Raw genomic sequence first — 14,236 nt, 5'->3', positions numbered from 1 at the left:
AATTTTGCAGGTCATGTACCATTTGTGCCATTATAACTCAGCTGGCATCTGCGTTTAACAGAATAAAAAGCTTCAGAAACTGAGGAAGTTCATTGTATTCATTTAGTTAGAATGAAATTCTGTTTATAGTTGGCTTTGACTGCAAGTATTCATGTTGATTATTAAGAAATAATGATAAAAAAGGGGGAAAGATATCCATGGTAACAGTAACATAATCATCTGTTTCTAAATCCTTTAGATTTTCTACGAATGAAATAGAGTAACTACTAGTTTCTGAATGAAAAACATGAGTCCAAATAAAAAGCTCTAAAGCGTAAAATAACAGGTTGGTATTACAGACTGTTCAATATGCTTTGGTTGAGATGGTCTCGGTCAAGCCATGTCACTGCTCTGGTTTTCATCAAGGCAAACTCAACCATGTCAGATGCAGCAAACCTGCTGCACTGCCTAAAGCCAGGCCTGTCAGCTGAAATTATGAATTAATAGAAATCATGTGTTATTCAGTTATATTTTAACACTAAAAAACACACAAACAAGAGCTGTCACAGAGACAGCGCGCTTGACTATTCCGTCGCTTTTCAGTGTAAGGATTGAAAAGTTTTGGCGAAACATGCATGGATCACTGTTAGATTAGATTTTAATGCAATACATGATGTGCTGAGATATTAACATAAATGTGGTTACATGCAAAATTTTAACCAGAATTTTTAAGTGTAATAATAAAGGGCCATTATTTGCAAAATACAGTTATCTAACTTGGTTATTCAATTAGGTTGGGTGGTTGAATACCATTGTATTAAGTCTCAATGCAATACCTCAAGTAGTTGCTGAGATATTTACCTATGTGTGCTTGCACGCAAAACCTTAACCAAGGGGTGACGCCGACGCCAATGCTTGGGTGAGTAGTATAGCTCTCCTTATTCTTCGAATAGTCAAGCTAAAAATCAATTTGTGAGAGTGCAGCTTTAATAAACTTGCTAGTTATAAATACCATTAATATAAAGTCACATGAATGTACTAAGCTGTGAATAACATAATTATTTAAATCAAATTTAAGAAATATGTGAAGATAAATATCTAAAACTTGAAAGCACATTATGGAATTAACATCACATTTACAAAACATTTTCTAAATCAACAAAATGTTTGGTTGAAAGCACTATTGTAGCCAAAAATGTTCAATGCAAAAATAAATAACTGCATTTTTTTGTTGTCATATTAGATTTGAAAGTTTTATTTATTTTTTTATTAGAATTAACTAAACAAAATTAAATTTAAAAGGAACAGCCTAACTATATTTAACCTTAAACAAATAAATATACCATCTAATTATGAGACTAGACACATTGTTTTAAAACTTTAAAAAGGGTAAGGAACAGCATGAACAACTATTGACACCAACACAATACAGAGATCTAAATTGCCTATTTCAGTCCCTTGTACATATCCTGGTATCGTCTCAGAAACGCTCTTATCTTCACCTCAACTGAACATGGACTTTCATGAAACTGCTTCGAAAGAAAGTTCACAACTTCTTTCCGCTTTTCCAGGCTCTGTCCCGTCTTGCCGCCTTGTCTGTTTTGTGTGGTGGCCTTTCAGGGAAGACGAAACAAGTTTGTTGTGGCAAAAGGCAGCCTTCATGGCTAGTGCAAAAGCATTTGGAAACCTCCTTTCTGACCCGATATAACTGGAAACAGTCAGCTGAAGTATGAAAATATAAATATTCAAATCTTTTAAACAACACGCCCTACATATCTTTTGTACATTTGCTGCAAAATTAAATTAATTAAAACTTATTTATCTTAAAACAAATGTTTTATTTAACAACAATTCAGAAAAAAGTTATAAGCCCATTAAATTTATCACTATCATTGGTGTTACAGGGTGTGTTCTTGATTACTTGGGGAAAACAGGTGGAAACCTACATGTCTGGCTTGGTGATCATAAAAAAAACTCCACCAATTCACACAGCTTTACGATCAAACAACTATTTTTAAAGGCTCTTGAGAATGAACCTGGTTGATATGGCCTCTTTAATAAAAAAAATGTCACCTTTTAAGTGCACTAAGTAAGGGTATTCAGACTTACTGATGTGGGAGGCGATGAACATTGCTGCTGGGCGGGACTTTGGCATCTTGCAGGTGCTGCTGAACCAGGTTTGGGCTGTTGCGTAGCAGCATTGGGGGGGGGGGGGGGGGGCGCTCTGCAGCAGGCACTGAAGCACTCATGGCATGAACCTGAAAAAGGAAAGCATGAATCAATTTAATGCAAGTCAGTAGTTTAATATTCTAACATGTATAAGACTTGCAAGTTTACAGTTAGTAATAGCATATTCTAGGGTATTATTGTTAACCTTCAGGACTTTTATAGGAACTCAACAAAAAAAATATCTTGTTACTATATTGTTTAAAATTGATATAATATTAACAATCTATGTAGGTTTTTTAGATAATAACCATAATCAAATAATTTGATCATTCAAGCATATTTTTAAAAATACCTCTGTCATCAAAAGATGGACTTGTTGTTTGACATCCTTCGCAACAAGAATGGCAGGCATCCAGGCCCTTCAATTGGTAGTTGTTCTGAAGTGAATTAAAATCAAGGAATAATTTTGACTGATTTTAAGTAAACTCACCATACAGCTTCATATAAGTTTCAAAATTTAATGGGAGTAAGTTCTAAGCAACATATCTATACAATAATTGGCATAAGTGTCACAATATTCCTCAACTTTCTCCCTGTAAAAACTTAAAATATAAACTAAATTAAAATGCTTCATACAATTGTAGCTGTTGACATTTTTAATCATAATTAAACAGCAAGTATTTTTATAACAACATTTACACAAATTTTATAGTATTCTTGCAAATTAGTCATTTATCAAATATACATACACAAGATTCATTTGGGGATATCATCCGTACAGCAGCAGGGTTTGGTGTCACCTCTGGGCAATCCTCCCACAACTGAGACAGAAATGAAGTATGCTGGTCTGACAGTGGAGCGGAGAGGTTCAGCGACCTAGGAGGGGAAGGAATGGTTGATGGTAGTGGCAAGACAGAGTGTGATGGCTGAGCTGACAGTGTTTGAAACAGTGGAGCAGATGGAGTGTTTGGCTGTGGCAGAGATGGAGCATGTGATAGTGGAACGAAGTGTGTGTGCAAAGGCATGGGAGTAGTTGGATGTGATGGTTGAGGAAAGGGTGTGTGTGATGGTGGAACAGAAGTGGAGAGTGACAGTGGGGGCGGGAATGGAGGATGTGTTAGCAAAACAACAGGTGGGTACAAAGGCATGGGGGAGGGTGTGTTGAATGCCTGGGAAGCTGGTGTATGTATTGGTTGAGGAGAGGGTGTGTGTGATTGTTGGGCAGAGGTGGAGTGTGACAGTGGCGGCAGAGATGGAGCGTGTGAAAGTGGAGAAGAGGGTGTGTGCAAAGGCCTTGGGGAGGGTGTGTGCAAAGGCATGGGAGAGGATGTGTGGAATAGCTGGAAAGCCGGTGTGTAGCATGGCTGGGATGCCGGTGTGTGTGATGGTGGAGGAGATGGTGTGTGTGATGGTGAGGCAGAGGTGGAGTGTGACAGTGAAGAAGATGTGTGTGATGGCATATCAGAAGGAGTGTGTGAAGTTTGGGAGGTGAACCCAAAGGAACCACTTAGCAGACACCATACGTCTTCTCTTAAGTATTGCCATTGCATCTGCTTCTGCAACTGAAAATGAAGAAAACATTAAGTGGGTTCCATGACAGCATGTCAGAAGTCGGACCTGCATGAACTGGCATAGGTGACAGAGATAGGGTCTCTTGAAAGTTTCTGAAAGGAATCGCACGATAATTATTACAGTAATTATTACAACTAAAATAACTCGCTTCAACACATGTTTTCTGTTTTTTTGGCTGAAAGTAAGTGGAACAGAACAATATTTCATACAATTTGGTTGTCCAGTTAGGGCAGTGGTTAGATTACTTGTTTCTCGCCAAGGCAACGTGGGTTCTATTCATGGCCTCGGCTCACATAGGTTGGTTTAGTTAAGTCACTAAGCAGAGCAAGTCTGTTTCCTCCAGGTACTCAGGTTTCCCCCACAACAGACCACTTTCTCGCAAAACATTGTGCCAATGAGAGTGACTTAGTATAAGCTATCATAGCTTTCTTCACAATCATTAAAAACGTTTTTAACTTACAATCTTTTAATGACTTTCAGTACATATATACCTTCACTCTCTAGGCTTCTCTTAGTCTTTGCAGGCTGGCTCTGTAGCTTTGCTTTTCCTCTGTGTTGATGGGGTCTCTGATAGTGTTTGCTTCCCAACAGCGGCAATAACTGAAAGTGAATTACATATGTGTCCATTTCAAACACAATTAACATGCTTGTAGCGAGCTGTTAAACATCTAATGTAAAACAGATGGTACTTCAGAGTAAATCTTTAATGCCTTCAGTTCCTTTCAGAACAATGAAAATTGAGTTGGTTTAATGATATGTGATTAGTTAAGATCTTTAAATGTTGATGACAGATGCTGTACACAGGGTACACCACAAAAGCTCAACAATAACAGCAGTTCTGAGCTGTTCTTTGTTAAACATTTAACAGCTAAGAAGACATCCTCAAGCACTGGCAGTGTATATTAAAAGGAAAAATGACACCAGCAAGTTCTTCAGATTGATAACCATTTTTGATCTTTGTCCATTGTAAAATTCAAATGATTTCAATACTTGAAAGAACCAATACATGTGCTCTTATTCAAACTATGAATAAACTTACTGTCATTGTTGATGATGAAATTCTTTCCTAGTTTAGCATTTAGTCCCACTCGAGTTTCTGAAAAAGGAAATTTTGAGATGAACAGGCTTATTGATACACAGATTAGTGAAATAGTACTATTTATTCTTACCGAACTGCTTAATAATTTCTTTTACATGTAAATGTGGCGTTTCATCAAACAAATGAAATGGTTGCTGTCCTGCAACATTTGATACTCATCCTTATTTGATACTTGTTTGTATTTATCATTGCATGCTTTTAAAATCAAATATGGAATTTAGTAAAATATTCTGTATTACATAATGCATTTTCTGATACTGTATCAAAATATTATCTTGGGTGAAACCACAAATCTACTTCTACCTGCTTGGAACAAACTGTCAATTTACAACAGTCTAAAATGCATGAACTAAAGTTATAAATAACTAAAACGTACCTGAGTCATCTGCACATATTCCAAAGACACTGCATTTCCATTAAGTTTTGAAAAAATATTGGACCAGTCTGTTGGGAGATGGGGGAAGAAGCAGACAGAGCAATGTCCCAACTGTAATGTAGGCGTTCGGACAAGGAACATGGATACTGTTCAGAAGTAATATAGCAATATGATGCATATGAATATAGTCTATATGTAGTGCAGTGTTCAGAAGTCAGTTCAACATCATTTTTATCAAAACACATATATACAGATCAAAATTATCTGCTGTGTTATTGTCAGCTTGAGTGTTTCTACCAAGTGATGGTCATCTCTAAGTAACACAAATCTTAAACAAAATGTAATCGGGACAAGCTCATCGGAAACACTGTCCTCCCCTGACAACAAATCAACTGACGTATTATAATGAGAAAATTATAAAATTATACAGATTCATACAATATTGTTGACATGTGCCAGTTCAAGCCAGTTATCTACATGTACATGTACTTCTGGGTTTAAGATTATGACAATTTACGATTATTCTGCTATTTTATTATTTAAACAGCTTAATATTAAACTTTATATATAACTGCAATGAAATTTATATATAACTGCAATGAAATTTACCTGTCAAAACTTTAAGTCAGTAAAATAAATTTACAAAATTTTAAGTGATTTTTCCTTGAATTGAAATTGTAGACATTGCACACTACTCCTTCCTACAGGCGTCCTCACATAAAGTGATAGTACTATGATTGCCATAGAAAATAGACGACTTCAAAGATCAGTATTAGAACAAAACAAGTTGAATTGTGAACCCTATTTGCAAGATGTTTGAAATAAAGAAATGCTTAAACTTACCAACTTTGGACTTATATTGGTGAATTTCTCACAGACATTCAATGTTTTTCCAAGAACAACTTTGTTTTCTGCAGTGGCACAGAACTGGTACACCTCTCCTTCCACAATGTCCATAATGGTGAAAATGATAGCTAGCACCTGCTCCCAGCAGCTGGCAGAAAGCCATTTGTGTCAATTTTTGGTGTATACTCTATGGTATAGTTGGTAAACAGGCTTCCTTTGTCCTTGCTGGGCTAAACCCATCCCAGGGTTGGCACTATGTTGGTCCCCTGAGGGGTGTTAAAAGCTCCCAGATCCGACTTTGTTAAAAGCTGGTCTGTGTATTTTCAAGGTCAGGCACAGTTAACATTGTGTCAGGCACTTTTTGCTGACCTTCATCCACTGGTTGCCTGGCAACTGGCAATGTTCAAGAATGTAATCTGTAATGGTGGAGCCTCCATCTTACTGTGGCATCTGCCAGGTCAAGGACACTAAAGACTTGGTGACTCTGTAGCTTGTAGGTGTGTCAGGCTGTCTGGTACATCTGGAAGATTGTAAGTGAAACTATCATACATTGGTAAATTGAAATGGAGCCAAACAATGAAGAAAAAGTTGATATTCAAAATAAAAAGGTCATTTTTTGTGCACATTTGACACTCTACTTGGTTTTCAAACAGAGCATATGAAGCCCATCAGTAGCAGTTGTCTTGAGCCACAAATAGTAATTTGTTAACTTGTTTGTTTAAATGAGGGTAATCGCTGCTTTGAAGGCCTTGAACAGTATTGCAGTCATATTGTATGGTCAGTTTATAACCTTTCCTGGGCAGCCCAGGCTTAGCCATTCTAAGTATGTGGTTTACCCTGGTACTAAATGTAGAAGTAACTGACAACTTTTGTTGTTGTTTTAACAAAAAAATGGTTTTGGCTTATCTAAGGCATATCATTACAACATCTTAAAACACAACATGTGGGATAAAACCATTCTCCTGCTTGAATCTTGAGTTTCACTATTCCAATTGTTGAAGCACATTTAGTTGCCTCTTACAATACATGCTTCTGTTTCCTTATCATGAAAGGGGGTCCCTCATCCACAGGAGACATTTGCTTGTTCAATGTTTTATGCAGGATTCCAAATTGCATTCAATAGGCACACTTCCTTTTCAAAATAAATATAAAGTGACCCGACACTGTTTATTGGATAGACATTGGACCTCTCCTTACCTTGGTGGGTTAATCTTGTTACGTTAAACTCTTTCAGCATATTAATTTGTTAACCATGTAAGTAATTTTCTGCAGACTTATTAGAAATACTTATTTACGATATGCTTTAAACAGACTTTCATGACATATCCTAGCTCTCCTTGGCTATGACAGGTTTAGACAGTTGCTCTTAGTCCCTGACACAATGTCATTCTCAGCAGCCACTCTTAACAGGTACTCGCCGTACTGTGTGCTTTTCTTGATTTCGCAACCTCAATTAGGACATTTCCCAGTAGAAGATACAAGAGATGCTCATAATGTCAGAGAACAGGGGCTGATGGTTTGTCTGTAGAGAATAAGTGTTGGTAGTTCTTATTTATTAAGGACAAGAGGTTAAAAATAGATCTTGTTTATTGACATCAGTAACTTAGATTTAATGGCATTCTAACCTTATTTTATATTCATATACTAGTTATTACCGCAAGAATGTAAAAGTTGTAATCAGATTTCAACAATCATTTCCCAAGAACACAATCAGAAAATAACTGCGTATATTTTACCATAACAGTAAATCTTTAAATGGAATAAGATTCTGAACACCTATTCCACTTGCTTTAAAAAGGTCTTACCTAAGACATTGAGTGTAATAAACAGCTGGCAACTGTCCCGAACCTACATGCAGTCATGATTCGGTTTGACTTCCATATCTTTCTACACTCAGGGGTCACATCCTCCCCTCTTTGGCCTATTCATCTTGAAGTGCCACCGGCTTATCTGTAGATGGTAAAAGAATAATAGTGAGAGGCTTTGTACTTGGTTATATGCATGAAATACATACATGGGCATTTTCCACACAAGGTAAACTTGCTCCTCGTTGGTAATAAGTATTAAAAGCAAATGTGGTAAAATTAACCTGAACAAATGTGACCTTTAAAATACTGGTCTTGTAATACTTCAAACCGGAAATCCACATGTGGGTTTTTCCAATATTTACGTCACGTGACACCGGTACAAACAAAGTCAATCGATAGCGCCAAATTTAAATGCTGTTTTTAGCAAAACAATCGTAATTTAAGAGTCCATAAACGCAACATGGTTACAAAATGCTACTGTTGGGGAACTTGCAAAAGTGACAGTCGGTATAAAGACAAGCCACACATGAAAGACGTTTATTTTAAGCCATTTCCTAAACCAACAAAGAGCCACAACTGTTGTAAACAGTGGATCAAAAATTGTGGCAGGCCACATCAGGATCTATCGATTGAGAAAATTGGAAAACATCATTTCGTATGCTGGAATGTTTGTTTGTTATGTCCTGATGTAAGACTAAATATTGGTTAAATGAAGAATTCGTATCAGAAGTGTAGTATGCAGGCCTATATTATTGACAGTGGTTGCTTGATATTACTTTTTATGAGTATTAACTCTAATAAGACCAGCACACTGTCGTTAAGTTTATTTGTCAATGTATTTTGGTAAAAACTTAAATACTTTGTAGCTGATACAACAATGAATTTATTTATTTTCAGCACTTCCTTGAGGGAGCCATAGATCCAATACCTGCCATCTACCCCACCCACACCTCAACACCAATTGCCACTTCAAGTCGCAAACGCCCTTCAGAGAGGAGAACACCTCAACACTCGCGGCAGTCGAAAAAGTATAAATTAACATATTCCAACCGTGATAATTTTAGCACTGATAACAGCACACATGAAAATATCTTTCCATGCAACTTAAACCTACCTGTGTTTCAGGATATCATTCAGTGCGAAAATAACCCAGATGTTAAAATAGAGAGTATTGAGTAGCACAAAAGACTTTGGAACACAGACATCTGATAACACATTGGTTGAGTTTATTCACCATATTCTAAAAAACAATGCTACATGTTTTCATTATACTGGTTTCCCAACAGTAGCACTTCTTCACTGGCTTTTTGACTGGATATTGCCTACAGCTCAAAATACTAAGCTTTGGGATGGTAAATACAAGAACACTCCATGTTCCAACCAAACCCGAGGGAGAAAAAGAACATCACAATCATTATTTATAAAAATGTTACTCTGTTTAGTTAAAATTTGAATGGAATTTGGAAATGAACACTTGTCTTACCTGTTTGGTGTATCTAATAGTCATGTCAGTAGAATTTTCATCTCTTGGACCAATTTGTTGCACCAGTGTTTAAAGGCTTTAATTATATGGCCTTCAAAAGAAATAGTCAAAGTAAACTTACCCCAATCATTTGCTAGATATCCAAGAACACGTGCAATTATTGATAGTACTGAGTATTTTGTACAAAAGCCATTGAGACCAGCTGCTCAAAAGGCAACATGGTCAAATTATAAGCATTCAAATACATTCAAACAATTACCGGTAATTGGTATATCTCCATCTGGCGCTATAACATTTATATCCAACATTTACCCTGGTTCTATAAGTGATGCCAAAATTGTACAAGTTTCAGGATTTATAGACAATATTGAAGAAGGCGATGATATATTATGGCTGATCATGGTTTTAATATAAGGCACTTGTTACTTCCAAAGAAAGCTACACTAAATATACCGGCATTTACACATGGAAAATGCCTCAGCAGTAAAGCAATTAAACGTTCAAGATCTATTGCCTCTGTTAGAATTCATGTTGAAAGAGCTATCTGAAGAATGAAGTCCTTTAAAATTTTGTCAGGCATAATTCTATTGAAGTTTCGATTTCTGTTGAGGCAAATTACAACAATTGTTGCAGTTGTTAGCAACTTACAGCCATGTCTCGCCTAAAGTATATGCCACATTCTCTTTTTGCCAAATAGGTTTATGAGTATACATTCTTTTTATGTATAAAATTAAGCATTTTTATGTACATGTGTTCTTATGTCAGGGAATAATGTATACTTTTGTATAAAACCCAAAGTGGAAGTATGAAATCAATATGTATGTACAATACTTATATTTGGTAATAAATGTGTGATTAAATTCTTGAACCTGAATTTTGAATTTCCACTCAAGCATTAAAACCTACATCTTGTAGGTAAAGTTGGGTACAAGTACACAAAAACAATTGATCAATTCTCCCTCATTTAATTACTTGCTTTTTGTCATATCAGAAGATAGATGGACTATACAACAGATGCAAACATTGAGCAATCAACAAGTATGGTACAAAAGCTCATGCAGAGAGAGACTTGTATGTTTCAATATGAATATGTTATTCAATAACACATTAATACAAATTTGAATTTTGTTCATTTAAAGATTGCTCCAATTGTATTTGAAATATAGAACAAAACAATACTTAACAATAACTTTGCCAGTGTGTAACATTGTCATAAATAGCAGGTCAGCATATTGCAATATTGTGATTGTTTTTCTTGGACCATACTATTGAATATTGTAAATATATTGCCTTTCATGGTTTTCATGTTTGAATATCAGAAAAGCAATATACTTGGTGTACAAATTATCCCAAATAATGGTAACACAAGGCATCAATATCAAATGGATGGAAAAATACAGGAATGCCATTTGTGCACCATATACCTTAAAGATATAAATTGATCTCACAAGAGCAACAATTCTTTTAACATATGTTCATGAATCCAAAAATATAATTATGTTTAAAAGACTTATCAAAATAACAATTGTAATAAAACTGTTATGCTGTCTACATGAGATGAACACAGACAAGGCATTTGTCCTTCAATTTGTACAGCATATGTTTTTCAAAAGTGGAAAGTATGCATCAGTGTAAAACTTTAACAATTTATTTTTAGAATTATTCCAAAATGACTCGTCAAAGTCAACTGTTATGGAACAAATGCCTTTGTGTGTGTACCCAACCAACACACATTTCCTGAGGCCAGTTACTCCCATTTGTCCTTGTACTTGGTCAAAATATGTATGTGAACGCCTCAATGTTAAATTATTGTTTTCATCTTCAACACAGACATTTGAATGTTTCAAGGCATTTTTAGGGTGAAAACACTTATATCTATACATACACTTTATTTCAATCAAAAATTTCCCACATATTTTGCAATCAACTATTCCATCTGGTGAACAAGCTAAAACTTGGTCTTCATTAGAAACAACTAGCCCAGGAACTTTTACAGAACAATGTTTATGTTTAAACCTATGTGTCTTTATAAAAATGTCACGGGCTTTATTTTCAAATCGCTGTCCAAATAATATGGAATCTGGTATAGAGTGTTCTGCAAACACTGAATTTTTTTGTAAAGCAATTGCTGTTCGATTTAAATCAGTTGAATGTGTAATTTTATGAAAATTGGATGCAGTTAATTGTCCTTTTCTCATCCGATACCAGTTATTATTTTTTGATTGACCTCTTGTTAATTGTTCAATTTGTTCACATTCATTCCCTGAATAAGTAAGATAATAATACATAAATATATTAGAACAGTTACAAGATATATTTACAAATTTATGTTCCTTCATAAATTGTTCAGCTCTTTCCATTGGCGTTTTGACGCTCAGAGGTGATGAAGTACAATTCTTTTTATATGAGCAGTCATACAAAGCACGTAATCCGCAGGCTGTTGGTTGAAGAGTTTCCATTTTTCAAGGAAATCGTTAGGATCAGGCACTGGATACTGATCAGACAATGGCGAATACAGTGGCATTGCTGTCTGTGTGCTGCAAACAGGAAACAAAAACCTTAACTATAGGCAAGTAAGGAAAGGCCAGAGTATGAAATGTTAAGGTTATTGTCTTAAGATGGGGCTTGTTGGCAGTTTATTTCCATCTTTAAAAATACATCTATTTATACATAAACAAATATATATATAACTTATTGATTGGGTTTCAGACAGGGGTGAGGGATGTTAATCTAATATTTTATAGCCTTTAATATTTCATTAAAGCATGTTACAAAAATCACAGTACATCAGTTTCTAGTTAATAGGGGAGCATTTTGGTACATGTAGTATTATGCAGATAATTTTGAGTAAATGTAAGTATTGGAAAAAATAATTTGTGTGTACACACGTTTATCAAAAAACATACAATGCAGGAGAAATTATTTTTTCCAATTCTTATATTAACTCAAAATAGGTACTTAGCCTGTGTCCATCACTAATACAGACACAGCCTGGTTATTTTTAGAAAACATTTAGTTCACCTATTACCTCTGACTCAATTTCATATGGTGGGTGCTAAATAAAGAACTTATCTTAAAGAATATTAACTAAAGACAAATGAAATATACCTGGGCTCAACCATAATTGAAGTCTCAAGTTGTGAGGCAGGAATAGGTTTGCCAAGTTGATCGGCCTGAGATCGAACCCACATACATGGCCCTGAAGTACAGCTGGTCTTCTTGAAGTCTTGTACAAAGTCAAGGACTTCGAAGAGGGTTGCCACAACATGTCAACAGCATCCATCAATGCTATTAAAAAGCAATGTTATTAAGATGAGCAGCCACAAAACATCCATGCCTAAACAAATTTATAGATAAATATGTAGCATCAAATTATATCTTATAATTTGGAGTGGGTTTATATAAGAGTATCAATAATTAAGCTATGATAAAATATGATTTAAAATAACAAATTAAATATGAGATTATATCTATGGATGTTTTTTGTATAACTCAAGTTCATGGTACTGAACTGTTATACAGATCAGAGAATACAAGTTATCCAGGGCCAGTTATCTAAGTTGGTAGAGCATTTTTTGTGCACAGGATGTCCTGATTTCAATCTCCAGACGGGCTGCAAACTTTTGAGTATGTGAGAAATTGTGTCCAACAAGGGATCGTGGCCAGTACCCTGCATGTCAGTGAGACTGCACTGCAATTTAACAAATATAGCCAGTGGATATATGGTTTAGCAAGTTAGAGGGAATCTTTGTCACAGTTCTATTAATTGAATATATCAGTTATCCAGGGCTGATTAGCTCAGTTGGAAGAGCATACAACTTCCAAGAACAGATCCCAGTGGTCCGATTCCCAGGACAGGCCACATACTTTTCTGCATCTGTGACAAGTATTATACATGAAGTGTAGTTAAGGAAGAGTAAATTAGACCATTACCGGTACCCTCCTTTGCAACTGCAATAAGCAGATTGAATGGATCCCTCGTCACCATTCTTCATCATGATCCAACAGCTGTAGTAGCCTCTCTTGGATATTGGATCTTTATCATTCGTCCGGGATTCAAATTTGCTTTCACAGCAATAAAGGCTGCAACAAAGAATAAAACATACATTTTATGCATTAATGATTAAATATGCTGCTGAATTGTTTTTACTCGCAATGATAGCATAACAGTAAATTAAGCGTCTAATAAAACAATTGAAAAATAACCTTTGCTGTTAAACTTCATGACATTAATTTATTTGCACACATGAAATTTGTATGTTATTTAAAACATATTTTGTTTCAAAATGGTGGTAAATGTACATGCATAATGACAAGATTTCTATCATCATTATCATCATCATCAAAGTATAGTATATAAAACAACTACATACTGACAGAGTCTTACCAGTATTGGGATATGGCACCGTCTCAATACCTCGTGTATAGCCATCTCGGAACATAGAATATCCCTCAAGCTGGTGATATGCCCTTAGGGAGGCATGATCATAGTTATTGAATGTAATTAAGTAATTGTAAATGTCAACAAGAGCCATCGTCAGACAGCGCGCTCGACTATGCCGCTTTGACTTAGAATACAATAACGATGTAATAATACCAAGTTTGGTCTCTTTATGTCAAACCTAACTAAAATTATTTGATACATAAGGTGAGTTTGATGGTGCCCTCCCACCAGCCCGCCCAAACAATGACGCAAGTCATTCAAATAACTTGATTTCCCATAATGAAAATTTGGTTAAGAATATACAAATATGCCTTTCAAAGGAAGTTAAAAAAAATAAATAATTGCAACTTGCCCTTAACTTTTACTTGCCTAAAACTTTAACCTAAGTCAATCAGGGGCCATAACTTGTATTAAGGATATGGAGTTATGTAACCTCATTGGGTGATGGTCCTGAACAATT

The 14,236-nt window shown here is 35.5% G+C and overlaps 1 protein-coding gene and 1 pseudogene across 1 annotated transcript; both read right to left on the bottom strand.

Annotated features, from left to right (window-relative positions):
• Positions 1–332: 332 nt before the first annotated feature.
• Positions 333–4,765, bottom strand: LOC128244384 (mucin-2-like). The gene is made up of 5 exons (XM_052962394.1): positions 4,760–4,765; positions 4,204–4,320; positions 2,898–3,710; positions 2,501–2,585; positions 333–466 (listed from the first exon to the last, which is right to left on the bottom strand). Exons 1-5 carry the CDS (start codon positions 4,763–4,765, stop codon positions 333–335), a joined length of 1,155 nt encoding a protein of 384 aa, XP_052818354.1.
• A 1,714-nt stretch (positions 4,766–6,479) lies between these two features.
• On the bottom strand, positions 6,480–13,867 carry LOC128244383 (uncharacterized; annotated as a pseudogene).
• Positions 13,868–14,236: the final 369 nt, after the last annotated feature.

Source organism: Mya arenaria, chromosome 8 (assembly GCF_026914265.1).
Source record: "Mya arenaria isolate MELC-2E11 chromosome 8, ASM2691426v1".
Taxonomy (NCBI): Eukaryota; Metazoa; Mollusca; class Bivalvia; order Myida; family Myidae; genus Mya; species Mya arenaria.
This window is presented reverse-complemented; position numbering and strand designations above follow the sequence as displayed.

Bases quoted from the DNA above. Each gene is read 5' to 3' on its own strand.
- LOC128244384 (XM_052962394.1), bottom strand. The intron at 2,586-2,897 runs GTATGTATATTT...AATTCACTTCAG, and splicing joins TATCCCCAAATGAATCTTGT to AACAACTACCAATTGAAGGG. The intron at 467-2,500 runs GTATTTTTAAAA...TCATAATTTCAG, and splicing joins TCCATCTTTTGATGACAGAG to CTGACAGGCCTGGCTTTAGG.